Raw genomic sequence first — 14,687 nt, forward strand, 5'->3', positions numbered from 1 at the left:
TCTGAAGCAAGGACTCAGATTTTTCTGAGTAAAATTAGCAGAACAGACGGCAAACAGACACCAGGAAATAAAGCCCAAGCCGCTAGCTGGATTCTGCCAGTCCGGTGACCCCACCAACCTAACCCTATGATCACCTCACTGGTCATCCAACCAAGCAGGCACCCACTGCCCAGCCCAGCCCAGCAGCTCAGCCTCCACCCCTCCTTCTTATCCAGCCTCTCGTTCCTTTCCTCAGTCAGCCAGAGCAGCCTACTGAGGCCGGCGGCATGCATGAACACACACACACACACACACACACACACACACGAGCAGCCATGAATGAGACACTGGATCTTTGGAGCAGAAGAGACATCTCAGGCATGAGTCACCCACAGAGAGAGGGGCCTGTGGAGCGCGCCGCCCTGTGCACTGTTTACCCAGCACTCGCACGCAGCTCGCAGCTCGTTAGTGAGCACTAACGGATGCTCTGCTCCCCAGGGCTTACAGGGTGACTCCGAGTCAGTTCACACAGGGGAAGTCTTACATGTGGAACACAGACAAGCCTCTAAAGTTTTAAATATGGTCAAGTGGGTCTTGCCTTTGTTAAAAGTGTATTAGAATGCATTAAGCTGACGTCGAGTCATAAACCTAGGACTTAATCAGGAGTAATGGCCTGCCAGGAAAAATGGGAGAAGCCAATCCTCTAACACACACAAGTGCCCTGTCGCCCACAGGGCGAGAGACCCCACCCCCTGAGACGCACCACGCACTGTTGTTCTGACTTATCTCGGGAAAGCTCCGTTCACATTTGCTCTCGACTGTAACTCTTACTGACGGAATCAGCTCACTCAAAAGGACCCATATTTACTGTCACCAAGGGCTCTGAGAATGGTGTACGGGAACATGGGTAAGGATACAAAATAAAGGGCAAAGAAGACATGGGGTTTCTCAGCAGCCCCAGAGATGGCATGTGCCTCACTCAACCAGAGCAGTTGATGGCATCCTCTATTAAAGCTAGGCTGGGTTGTTTTTGTTTTTTTTCTCTGTGTGCCTTTAGGTGATGCCACCACCCCGCATGCAGCTTCACCTCCATGAGAGTCTGGGTGGGACCCATAGATACCCAACCCTCAGAAAACTCCTGTCCCTCTCCTCTTCTCTGGCTCTGACATTTCAGGACTGGGACCCCATTTGCATGTAGTCTACTGTTTAAGCACTAACAGGAGAGATTCAAGTTTTCAAAAGGATCTGGTCCTAAAAGGCCACTTCCCACACAGTGCCCTCCACAATGTATCATCCTCCAGCTTTCTTCTCAGCAGAGGAGAGCATGAACCAGAAAGGGGTGATATCATCTGGGGATGCTGCCATCTGGAGATGCTGCTCCCAACAGCTCCGCAGCTGACCTTGATGGGTGAGGCCTGGCCTTCAAAATCCAAGACAGCTTGTGGGAGTTTGTTATGCTATTCCCAAGGACACAGAAAATACTCATACACGTTCTCTTCTCAGTGGAGGACTAAGGTCCACAGGGTGACAGCCAGAGGATGGCGGAGCTGCTAGCAATACACTCTGGGGTGCGTCACAGAGTATGTCTATATGATGCGGCAGGGCGGTGAGGTTAGATCTGCCAGCTTTGCTCCACGGCAGACTGAGGAGAGAGGATTCCATGAGTCTCCCCTGCCACCCAGTCAGTTCCCACAGCCTACAGAGGATAACACACCAGCACATGCCTGAGGTACTGTGAGGGCTGGAGTTAGGGCTTATGTTTAAATGACTGTGCTTAAGAGATCTATAAAACAAAGCCTCTAACCTGTTATAGCACAAAAACAGACAATTTCCTTGAATGCTGGGGGCTGCTGTTCATGTATGATAACAAGTCATGCATTTGTCTGCTTCTGTAAACAAGCTTGGGTGTCCCAACTACACCAGATGTGCTTGATCGCATGTAGGCAGGAGGTGCTCAGGCAGGAAGCACTACGCCTGCCCCTGATTGGATGTAGGCGGGAGATATGCAGCCTTGTGGGCCTTGCCTTTTTAAAGCCCTGGCTAATGCACTCCCATGCCAGACTCTGAGAATCTGGGTGTGGGACTGGTCAGTGACCATTGTTCTGGCCAGCACTTAATAAAGCTTGCTTCAAGTTTGGCTCAAAATTGTGGTAGTGATCTTCTTGCCGGGTGACATTAACAGACTACAGAGGAAAAAAGAGTTGGTATAAAGTGCCTGACTCAGAGAGGCATTACTCCACGCAGTGCCACCCGCCACCTGCTACCCGCCACCCACACACATTCTCAGGGAACCGACACAGAGGCCGAGTCAGTCCCCCCAGTTTTCCTCTGTTCCCCATCCAAAGGCTGAGTTTTCTCTGGGGTCTGGACCAGTTTGATGCAAGGCCCACGGTGGGAACAGGCAGCTCAGAGAGAACACACCATCGCACGCTGTCTGAGCATCGGAAGCTGAACCATAGCAGTCAGGGAGCATGCAGGGGAAGCGCAGTGGCCTCTCTCACACTGAGAGATGGACCTGGCTCCTTATTAAAGCTGCTCGGGACACAAACCTTCCTCCAGGATAAGGAATGCCACCACTAATGAGGTGCCCTGATTAGGAATCCGGCCACCCCCTCCCACCCTGCCCCCAGGATAAAGGAACACAGGACACCATATAACAGTCCAAGGAGAAGCTGGGGTCAGCCAGGAAACAAGGGTGGCCCCTCCCACTTCCATCTCACTCGGGTTTTATATAACGTTTACTGTGAACTCTCTCAGAGTCTTTTCTTGTCTATTTCTGTGTTCCATTTGCTTGCTTAGATTTTTTTTTTAATCAGGTAGAAATGGGCATAGTTAGAACAGAAGAGCGAGTAGTAAATTACGCCAAACTGGCCTTTTAAAAACGACTGATATTTTATTTGCTTTTGAATATGTGTTGATACTTTATATCTCCATGAGGTTATAAAACAAAAAAACAAAAAACCTCAGGGAGCTAAATGAGTATTTCGCGTCCTCAAAGAAAAGGTGATTGTTAGCCTTTATGTCGCGCTTCCCAGTTCTTTGACCACTGCCTCAGGTCTCTGATGAGCTGACTGGACGGGTGGGGTTCATCACCTCAGCTTTTTTCTTTTTCAAGACCAGGGAAGACAAGGCTAAGGAGGTTAAGTGTTTTCCCCCACAGAGTTTCACAGCCAGAAAGAAAGTCGGGCCATGAACCCGGGTCTGTTTTTTCCAAGCCCGATGTCCCCTGATGTCCCTGGGACTCACCTTCCAACTCTTCTTTCTCATAGTGAATGTTGAGAATTGTGCTGGTCCCACCCTGATCCACCACAGCTTCCTCATCTGGCCTCTGTTTAAAAACAGATATGCAAGTAGTCACCAAAATATACAAATATTCATTCAAATACTTGGAACCACAGTGTACACCAAGACGCTCTGAGATGCCCAGAGGGAACCCAGCGGCTGGCCTGTACTCTTAGTTGGAACTACATAATAACCTTGAGATGCAAATATGCCAGCCAGCCATTCTCTTTCCCATTGCTGTGAGCAGCCAAGGCCCAGAGCACATTAAATAACTACACCCAACGTCACAGACCACTGGGAGGAAATCAGACTCCCAGTCCTGTCCTTTCAGTCGACCCCAATTACACACCTGAGAGCCATCTGAAACTTGAGGAATACTAGCAGGCACTTGCTGTGAGTGGTAACTGCCCCTCACTTCCAAACTAACTCAGCCCCCAATTCTTCTGTCCTGATGGCACACTGCAATCCTAGTTAATAGTAATGACGTGTGTGTGTGTGTGTGTGTGTGTGTGTGTGCGTGTGCGTGTGCGTATGCGTGTGTGCGCATGTAGATGGCTTAGTGATGAAGAGTATGTATACCCTTGCAAAGGACTCAAGTTCAGTTACCAGCCTATAACTCCAGCTCCAGAAGATATGATGCCCTCTTCTGGCCTCCTTGGGCAACTGCACTCATGCAAGCATACCCACACACATATAAAAAACCAAACAAACAAAAAAGCCGGGCGTGGTGGTGCACACCTTCAATCCCAGCACTCTGGAGGCAGAGGCAGGCGGATTTCTGAGTTTGAGGCCAGCCTGGTCTACAGAGTGAGTTCCAGGACAGCCAGGGCTACACAGAGAAACCCTGTCTCGAAAAACAAAACAAAACAAAACACCAAAAAACAATACACAAAAAAACAACCCAGGTGTGGTATTGCATGTTTGTAATCCCAGCACTCAGGAAACAGAAGCCAACCTGGTCTACAGGGCAAGTTCCGGGTCATCCACTTCTGCATAGCAAGGCCCTGCCTTAAAATTAAAAGAAAACAAATCTTTTAAAAAAGATTATAGCCCTATACCTAGCACAAAAATGTTCGTATCACGTGTGCTTAGTACATCTTTCTTAAAGCAATGGCTGTAACTTCAGACACCGATTTGATGAAGTTTCCACCCGCACACCAGCCCTGCTTACAGCTGGGCTGTATGGAGACTCCTACAGAATCATCTCTGCTCCCTTTCCCTTGTGCTGTCCTGGGGCTGAGCCGAGGGCCTTGCACACGCGCGAGTTACACCACAGCTGAGGAACTTTTTCCTGTGTACTTTTAACTGTGTGGAGGGTGTTTTGATACATGTCTGTGCACGTGTGCCTGGTATTGGGGGAGACCAGAAGAGGGCATTACATCCCCTGGAACCAGAGACGAGACAGTTGTGAGCAGCCTTTTGGGTGCTGGGAATTGAGCCAGGGTCCTCTACAAGTGTAGCCAGTGCTCTTAACCAGCGAGCCATCTCTCCACCTGACAAGGAACCATTTTTAAGTAAAAACAAAAACAAACCAAGCACACCTGTTTTGCTTTTCTAGCCTAGCTGTCCATGAGTTCCTTTCTTCTGGCTTTGTTTACGACAGGATCTCAGTATGTAGCCCTGACCGGCCTGGAATTCAGAAACCACCTGCCTCTGCTGGGCTTAAAGGTGTGTGCCACCACACCTGCCATGGGCCATGAGCATCTCCTAAAGCCCAGCACAGTTCCTAAACTGTACCAGCATGCACCCCTACAAACAGCATGCACCCCTGTAAGCAGTATGCACCCCTGTACATAGCATGCACCCCTGTAAGCAGCGTGAGCAGTGTGCACCCTGTGAGCAAGGTGCACCCCTGTGAGCAGTGTGCATCCCTGTACTAGCATGTACCCCTATAAGCAGTGTGCACCCCTGTACATAGCATGCACCCCTGTGAGCAGTGTGCACCTGTGAACAAGGTGCACCCCTGTGAGCAGCATGCACCCCTGTGAGCAGTGTGCACCGCTGTGAGCAGCATGCACCCCTACAAACAGCATGCACCCCTGTAAGCAGTGCACACCCCTGTGAGCAGTGCACACCCATGTGAGCAGGTGCACCCCTGTGAGCAGCATGCACCCCTGTGAGCAGTGTGCACCGCTGTGAGCAGCATGCACCCCTGTAAGCAGTGCACACCCCTGTGAGCAGTGCACACCCGTGTGAGCAGGTGCACCCCTGTGAGCAGTGTGCACCCCTGTAAGCTCCATGGAGAGTGGAGGGAAACAGAAGAGACAAGATGGTGTGTGTGTTCACTGTCACTGATATATGATTCATTATGCAAATACCTCTCCTTTGATATACATTTGAAATGTTCCCCAACTTTCAAGCATATGCCAAGTTTGTCTGAAATTATCAAACTGAAAAGGAAATCTCAGCCCTCTTGGTCCATGCGTGCAGCAGGGGCCACAAAGGTTGGCTCTATTTGCCTCTACAGCCATCACTACTTACAGGAAGCAAGATTTTCCAACTTGGGAGTCCATGACCTTCCAGGAGATGGATGGATGGAGATGGCTGTTTGTGCACTGGGTGGTGTGGGGGGCAGTCCATAGCTTTTACCAGATTCTCAGAGGAGCTCGTGGCTCAGGAGAGATTAGTCACAAGGAGCACATTAAGCAAGCTCAGGGGAAGGGAACAAGGGAGAAGAGTGGGGAATTAGAGAGAACTCTTCCTTACGAGTGAGCCTCCTTCCCAGCTCCCTCCTAGTGGCTCATTAATACTGCTGCCTGCTAAACATCAACTGGAGGTCCCAGGGACGCAATAAAGAGAGCTGAGGTGTTAATTCACATTAAAGCATTGAAACCGCATGGCTGGAGGCAGCTCGGCTTCAAGGAGCACTTGGTGCTCTTGTCGAGGACCAAAGCTTGGTTCCCAGCACTCACACCAGGCAGCTCCAATAAACCACCAATAAACCCCAGCTCCACGGGACCTGACGCCCTCTTCTGGAGTTCACAGGCACTCGAACACACACGCACGCACATGCACACAGATACTTGTTTGTGCACACATACACAAAGACACACATAAATAAAAATGAAATTGAGCCTTTTTCATTAAATCATTGGCATTTCACAGCACGTGTTGAGAGATAAAGCACTGTTATAAGCCTTAAAAACTGCCCAAGTGACCTCAAACATGCCTTTCACTCCCCACTGCACCCCACAGATCTAATGCTTTCGGTTGTGGTGCACCCTCCCATCCAAGCACTGCCGGCCAGAACAACACGACAGCATCACAGAGTGTTTCCTGAGCACAGATGCACTCTGTCATCTTAAAAATCAACAATACAAGCCGGGCAGTGGTGGTGCACGCCTTTAATCCCGGCACTTGGGAGGCAGAGGCAGGCAGGTTTCTGAGTTCAAGTCCAGCCTGGTCTACAGAGTGAGTTCCAGGACAGCCAGGGCTACACAGAGAAACCCTGTCTCGGAAAAAAAAAAAATACATATATATATATATATATATATATATATATATTGTTGATTTTATATATATATATATATTATATATATATATATTGTTGATTTTATATATATATTATATATATTATATATTATATTATATATATATTTTATATATATATATTTTATATATATATATAATATATATATATATATAAAATCAACAATACAGAAGCAAGCTCTGCATCCCGCAGGCAAGCTTTCTGCACAAGATGCCCCTCAGCCCTACCTCTCGTCTGCTGGCAAAAGAAGTCGGTACAACTAGAATTTGGGAGTGATTTCAATGGGACAGTTATGCCTCCATTTTTGCTGTAGCTATGACCCTCCCTAATCTCCACCATGCTCTTAAATCAGAACTAAGTAAGAGCTCAGGAGAGCTGAGAGGGGCAGGAAGGCTCAAGCTTTAGTGTTAATTATGTATTAACACTGCTCAAAGCAAACAACCTGGCCGTTTCTGAGAGCTCCAGAAACCTGAGCGTGGGTGCACGCCCACGGTGGGACTCCAGAAACCTGAGCGTGGTGGGTGCAGCCCGCGGCAGGAACAGCCAGAGACTCACACTGTCCTCCCAAGCAGTTGGTGCTCAGACTCACACACCCAAGCGCCCTGTTGCTCAGCAGCCCTCAGGTTCTCCATCTGCCTCTTCACCCAGCACACCACCTGCCCCCTGGCGCCCCCTTGGAGGCCAGGTTTACTTCTCTCTCACTCTGGCTTGGAATAAACGAAGCCAAAGAAAACGTGGCCCGCAGGCCCTGTGGCAGGAGTCACTCACTGGCCGGCCTTGAACTCCTCCCACTCTCCAGTCTGCTGGGAAACGAGACTGCACAGTGACTCTGTGCGTCTTCCCATGAACCCCACTTGAAGTCACTCCTGTTTAGTAGAGACTTGGAGAAAACTGGTCCCTGGAGAGATGCACATCGAAGCCGCAGTGACATCAGTGTTCTTGACTTTACCCAGCAGAAGCGAGTTAAGAGTACCGCTAAGTAAGACTGTTGAAAATTATATAAACGGCAAAGGAATCACATGTACTTAAAAGCATTATAGAGCCAGGCGTGGTAGCACGTGTTTGTAATCCAGCACTTGAGAATTGAAGCAGCAAGATTACCAATTCAAGGCCAGCCTGGGCTACATACAAAGATCCTTTCTTTAGGGGGTAGTTGGTGATAAAGGCTGGAGAGACGGTTCCTTGGGTAGGAGCACTCGTTGCTCTTGCCAAAGACTTGGGCTCAGTTCCCAGCACCCATGTGGTGGCTCATAACCACCTGTATCTCCAATTCCAGGGAATCCAATGCCTTCTTCTGGCCTCTGTGGTAACTGTACATACTTTTTTTTTAAAAGATTTATTTATTTATTATATGTAAGTACACTGTAGCTGTCTTCAGACACTCCAGAAGAGGGCGTCAGATCTTGTTACAGATGGTTGTGAGCCACCATGTGGTTGCTGGGATTTGAACTCTGGACCTTCAGAAGAGCAGTTGGTGCTCTTACCCACTGAGCCATCTCACCAGCCCATAACTGTACATACTTGGAGCACTCACATACATGCAAGGAAAACACTCATCCACAGAAATATTTTTCAAAAAAAGAATATATCCACAGAAGCATGAGGCAGAGAAACAAAATTGGAGAGGAAGATCCGAGGGGAAAACCAGAGCCTGAAAGACGTGATTTCTGGCTCCGAAGCAGGAACAACAGAGGGAGGAAACTACAGGCCCAAGAGCGAAGAGCAGGCAGGGCTTAGTCTAACAAGACAGGAGGCCTCTGTGACTCCCGTTACCAACGCAGCAGTGAACTCCTTCCTACCTTATGGGAAATGGCCAAAGGCTCCATGACCTCAGGGCCGCTGTAACCTAGCAGCTGAATCAAGGAGGCTGTTTCTCTTTGTGTTGACAACACTATGGCTGCTCTGCCAAGGCAAACAGCTCTGAGTTGATTACCTGCAGCTTAGAAGGAAGTAAATGAGCAGCCTCCGCTGCCCCTGTTCTATGGCCAAGGCTCTGCTCTTCAAGTCAGCCCACGGCCCTCCCACAGAGCTACCAGCAGTGCTGATGAAGCCTGAGGAGGACTCCCGCAGGCTCTTGCCCCCCACCTCCGCACGTGCAGGGAGGGTGAAGGGGTGCAGACCGTACTGCAATGGGGGGAGGGGGCAAACTTCCATCTGGAACTGGAGCTTTTGCTCAGTAGAGTTGAGCAAACACTTATCACCTGCTTACCATCAACTGCCCCGGACCTTCAGGAATCAAGGTTGGCTCTCAGTGGAGCCAACCATTCATTTGCTCAGCAAAGATGTACTGCGCGCACCGTGTGCCAAAGCCACTGAACACGAGAAACCAACTCCAGAACTCTTGTCCCGGGAGTTTGTTTCAGGTCCACCATAAGACACAGGTGTGAGGCTCCTCCCACGCTGGACTCCTCAGTTCCTCCCACACACCAGGGCCTGACATTCTCCCTTCACTCCTTTGTGCAGTAGAGCCCTGCAGCCCAGGCTGGCCAGGAACTCTATGTAGCCAAGATTAACTGTGAACTTGTTTGTACATTTATCTGTGTGAGAGCGTTTTGCCTGTGTGCACGCATGTGTGTGTGTGTGTGTGTGTGTGTGTGTGTGTGTGTGTGAGAGAGAGAGAGAGAGAGAGAGAGAGAGAGAAACACATGGGTGTCTGGTTTCAGAAGAGGGTATCAGAAGTCCTGGATGGAGTTACGAGCCGCCATGTGGGTGCTGAGAACTGGGTGCTCTGTAAGAACAACTAGTGTTTTTAACTGCTGGTCCACCTTTCTTAGTATTATCCCACCATGCGCTCCTGCCTGCATGGGTTCGTGTCTGTGGGGGCCAGTGGCCGGAGGGGGTGACGCTATGTGGGCGTGTGCTTGCCGTGGTACTGGGCGTGTGCTTGCCGTGGTACACCTGTGGAGGTCAGAGGACAACTCTCGAGTCTATTCCTTCTTTCCAGTCTTCATGTGGGTCCCATGGTTCAAACTCGAATGGACAGGCTTGTACAGAAGCGCTCACCCTGTTGGCCCATCTCTTTTTTTTTTTTTTTTTTTTTTTTTTTTTGGTTTTTCGAGACAGGGTTTCTCTGTGTAGCCCTGGCTGTCCTGGAACTCACTTTGTAGACCAGGCTGGCCTCGAACTCAGAAATCCGCCTGCCTCTGCCTCCCCCTTGAACTATTCATCCTCGGGCTTCCATCTTCCCAGGGGTGGGATTGCAGCCATTTACTCTTGTGCCCAGCTCCAGCGTCTGGTTTTGGTCTTCAGAATATTTCTGCTACACGTGCCAAGGCTCGTGCATACAAAAGCCAGGCTCCTTTGCTTCCGTGCTCCCTGGTCGGTCCAGCGAGGTCCCTCCCTCCTACTGTCTCCACACCAGCTCTCTCTTACTCAGATCCTAAGGTGTCCAACCTCCTGGGCTTCTCTTCCAGCACTTCCTCCTGGGCAGTTCTGCAAGTGCTGACCAGGAGACCTGTGAGGCTGTAAGACCTTCCAGCCCAGAGCTGGGGCTTTCCCTAAAGCGGTCTTTTTGCCTTCTTCCTTTTACTCACTCGATGTGATACATCCGTTTGTAAGCTTTTCCAAGCACCTCCAGGGCTCACTCAGGGCCAGGTGCTCTAACACGAGGTTACAGCCGTGGGATGGATGCTCTGCATGGCCTCTGAGGGCACTGCATGGCTTCTGAGGGCGCAGCCTTCAGAGAGAGATGGCTCGTCGGCCCTTCTAGAAGTTTACACTTCAGCTCACCACATTTCAGTTTCTTCATCTGAGAAGTAGGAACTGTAATGGTGTATAATTCTCGGAGCTACAGAAAAAGTGAGCTGATACGAGGCTAGGAGTAGTTCAGTCACAGAGTGAGGCCGGGTTCAACCCTCAGCATTGTAACTGAAGAAGAAAAGGTGACCATGAGATGAACGGAAAGGGCCTACCTAGCACGGTGCCTGGCGCTCAGAAAGCAGGCAGTGCCAGCAAATAAAGGAGAGCGTGGGGTAAATGCGGACAGGAGCCTGAGTGGTCCACAAGGGGTGAGGGCCTGAGGACCCGTGGCAGGTGGTGTCCACAGGGAGCCTGAATGCCCAATTCTGGTGGAGCTACAGGAAGCCAGCCTAGAAGGTCAAAAAGGAATTTCCTCAGTGGAGAGGAGAGGAACGATCCCGTGGCTAACCTGAGCCAAGGTACAGGACGTGTGGGTCAGCGACCACCTGCAAATTCTCTCGTGAACATCCTGCTCGAGCGAGGCCTTCGTTTCCAGCAGCCGAGCACTGACCGGACACCAGGCAGAGTTAGAAAGGACCATCTGCCTCTTCCGGGGCCCCTGGAACTTCCAGCTAAGGAGACAACAGGATATCAAGACAAGTACACTCACACTCACTCTTTGCTGGGAAGGAACACAAGGAGAATCCTATGGATGTCTCTGACTCAGGGGTGGAGGTCAGGAGACACAAGTGAGTCATGAGGCGGAAGAGTGTCCTAGAAAGAGGACGGATCCCGAGCTGTGAAGGAACACGTCATACCAAAGAAAGGCAAAGGAAGCCAGAGCTGGAGGCCATGGTCAGAGTGGAGGACTCCAGGGAGACTGGCCGAAGCCTTGGCCATGCCAAACCTTGGTAAGTCATGGCAGAGGTTGGATTTTATTCTAAATTGCTCAAGAGGCCATTGGCAGGTTTTGAGATAAGACACAATGTGTTGTAGCTTGTGTTTCTAAACTCCCTCTGGCTGCCGGATGGAGGGCAACTGTGGACGGTTACGTCAGAAGGCCCGTGCTGGAGTCAGGATGTGCAACTGTGGTGTCTCCGACCTCTGCTCTCAACAACTCAAAACAGTCCACCTGCTCTGCAAGGTCCAGCCCCTCCCTCGGGCGGGCCCAGGAGGCGTGGTCGCAGAGGGCGTGGTCACTACGGTGACCGCCCATTGGCTAACTATCCCCTCAAGCCTTTGCCATTCCCTTCTCAGCCCTCATTCTCCTCCCTCCCTAAATCTCAAGTTCCCTTACCTGACCTCACGCGCCCTTTTCCAGCCCACTCCATCACCCACTATAAAGAACACACTTACAATGTGTGCAGACACAAAGGAATCAATTCTACAGGCCACTAACAGAACCCAAGTGTTACTTGATACAGCCAGCACACGTTCTGCAGGTTATAGACAGATCTCCTCGCACACACCCTAGCCTGATCGGGACCCCATCTTCTGTCTCAAGCCCCCTCACCAGTGACAACTCTTGGTCCTCGGGTAAATACCAGCTTCTTCAGCAGGGGCCACGGTGTCTCCCTGTGTTACTAACCCAGAGCACACCTTACACTCACTCCCCCGAGGCTCCTGTGGCTGCACCACGCTGTCCTTCCAGAACCTGCTCCACATCTGCCACAGGACGTCTGAACTTCCTGTTCTGTTTCCAAGTTCTTCGACCTCCCCTTCCCTTCAGCTGATGTTCTTCACTCTTCAGACCTTTGCCCAAATTTTCTTCATTAGAAACCTCTCCCATGGTCTGAGTCACGCACCCTCTCATAGGGCTGTCTGGGACACTGCCGAAGCACCTGAGTTTATGATAACACATTTCCTTTATGTAGTTTTTTTGGTTGTTGTTTTGGTTTTGGTTTGGGGTTTTTTTTTTTTTTTTTTTTTTTTTTTGAAACAGGGTCTCATGATGTAGTCTGTGCTGACCTCAAACACACAATCCTCCTGCCTCAGGAGGACTAGGACTACAGTGTTTTGTTTGGTTGACTTTGGGAAGCAGGGAAGGTAGAGTGTTTGTTCTGGCATGAAGACCTGAATCCAGACTCCCGGGTCCCGTGTTAAAGCATTCGGGGCGGGTGGGAGGACCTCACCACAGGCTGATCCCAAGGGCTCATGGCCAGCTGATGTTCAGTGTAAGAACATGTATGAATAAATAAGGCGAATACTAGATATCAAACTCTGGCCAGCCACCACATGAGTGCTCGGGCACACACACACACACTCACGAACAGGCATCCACACACAATTCTTACTTCAGGCCAGGGTATGGCTCAGTGGTAGAGCCTTTGCCTAGCAAGTAGAAGGCAGTCCATCCCCAGAACTGCCAAAGGCAAAAAATTCTCCTTTTCTACCAGCTGGAAGAGGCAAGAGCATGGCCTATTTTTGCTCACTGTCTCCCTAACAGAGGTTGACTATAACATAGCATGTCATAAGATCAGATGGGAAAAGGTTTTCCAAGATCTTAGATCTATTTTTGTGACTGGCAAGCAAAGGCTACTTGCCGGGAAGAGGGGCAGGGTGTGTCATGCCCACTTCATTCACCACATGCAGGAAGTTCTCCATGCCTCCTCCCAGAACCCACTCCTGATGTCAACATGGCATTTGCTTCCAAGACCCGCCACCCTTCCTGCATCGTTACTAGTCTCCGTCTCAGCTCCCTTCCCTCCTTCAAAACCTCTCGGCACAGCAGTAACCACACCTGATCAGGTTTCACAAGAAAACCGGTGTGAGAATTCAAAAAGCTACTACTCACTGGATATCACACAATAAACTGTGTTTCACAGAGTCCTTAAAACAGCCTTGTGAAGTAAACCGTACACATATTTCCATTTTAATAGATGGGGAAACCGAGGTTCCAAGAGACAGGTAGCTTACACAGATCGCGAAGCCTATGAGAAGCAGATTGGAACCTGTACCCACAGACCCTTGGTGGTGTCGGCGCTGTTGACACCTCATGGCTCCCCTGGTTCATGTGCATCCATACCCAGAACTTGTCAGCTGTCTGGGCAGCACGGAGGGATCCACAAAGCCGGCTACATTCTCAGGGGCTGTTCCCAGCCTCCCGGTCTTTGCAAGGTTTCCTCTGAGTCACGGAGGAACCAGAGTCAAAACACAAAGACCCGCGCAAGGTCCCTGGATTCCCTCTCGTCCACCTACAGCATAACAAGGCAAGGCCAGAAGCCGGTGTGGGCCGCCAACTGGGACCCGCGGACAGAGGTCACTGCTCCGGGACACCGGGCAGCCGGCGACGCAGGGGATGCTGCAGTGCCCGCGGCTCCGGGTTCGGCCCAAGGTCACCCTCCCCAGCCACCCGGAGCGCCCCCTGGCGTCCCGTGCGGGCCTCCCCCTGCCCTCGGGGACACGCCTGGAACCCCGGCTGGGGCAGGAGCGGGGCGGTGGGCAGAACACCGAGGCTGAGCCGGGGAGGAGCGGGAGGCGGGGCCCACCTGATAGCTGAGGACGCCGTCCGGCTCGTTGCTCCCGGCGGGCATGGCCGGGCGGAGCCTGGTCTCGCCGGTAGGTTCCAGGTTGAGCTGCAGCAGTCCGCGCCCTGTGGTCCAGTGTGAGACGATCGCACGCGCAGCGACCCCTACCCTGGATCCAAGAACCGGTCAACCATCAACCGGCGCCACCTTCATAGCCATCAGCCCGCGAGGCGCCCGCAGCAGCCAATCAGAGGGCGCCCCGAGCAGCCAATCAGCGCGCGGAGCACGGGAGGACGCTGTCCGGCGGTACCCTGGGCTACCAGGAAGAAGGGAGGAGGGCGCCAGAAAGCCAACCCCCTCCCCGCGCCGGTTGCCTTAGAAACCGCCTCCCCCTTTAGGGGTCCTCGGGGCTCCGAGGTCCTTCCCACTGCTTGCTAGGAACTGAAAATCCCTGCCTCTGTTTGCAGCTGCACCTGACTCTTGGGAAACTGTCAGGTTTGCCTGTTCTGATTATATTCCTCGGAAGATGGGTTTTAAATTAAGAGAAAATTTCCCTCCGAAACCAAGATGGCAGGAGGAAGTAATGAGAAGAGAGAGCCTTCTAAAATTACTTTTAACCCTTGAGTTAGTGGCCAGATTGAAGAGCGTTTAAAGAGCAGCAGACAAGGAAGCAGTCAAAGAGGCTGAGACTCGAGTCTAAGACTGACAGCAGACAGTGGGGGGTGAGCTGAGGGTGATTTCAACGTGTCCAAAAGACATACTGTAAGACGAATTATTGTTTAGCGTCGGAA

At 51.0% G+C, this 14,687-nt stretch overlaps 1 protein-coding gene across 1 annotated transcript in view; it reads right to left on the minus strand.

The window, feature by feature from the left end:
- Positions 1–14,444, minus strand: part of Slc4a8 (solute carrier family 4 member 8) — a 58,430-nt gene extending 43,986 nt beyond the window's left edge. The window contains exons 1-2 of the mRNA XM_021182731.2: positions 13,918–14,444; positions 3,226–3,307 (exon numbers count right to left, since the gene is read on the minus strand). Coding sequence (XP_021038390.1) covers positions 3,226–3,307; positions 13,918–13,962 — 127 coding nt within the window. The 5' untranslated portion in view covers positions 13,963–14,444. The remainder of the gene's footprint in view (positions 1–3,225; positions 3,308–13,917) is intronic.
- Between the last annotated feature and the right edge of the window lie 243 nt (positions 14,445–14,687).

The sequence above is a fragment of the Mus caroli genome, unplaced genomic scaffold (assembly GCF_978045245.1).
Source record: "Mus caroli unplaced genomic scaffold, Mus_caroli_1 scaffold_16, whole genome shotgun sequence".
Classification (NCBI taxonomy): Eukaryota; Metazoa; Chordata; class Mammalia; order Rodentia; family Muridae; genus Mus; species Mus caroli.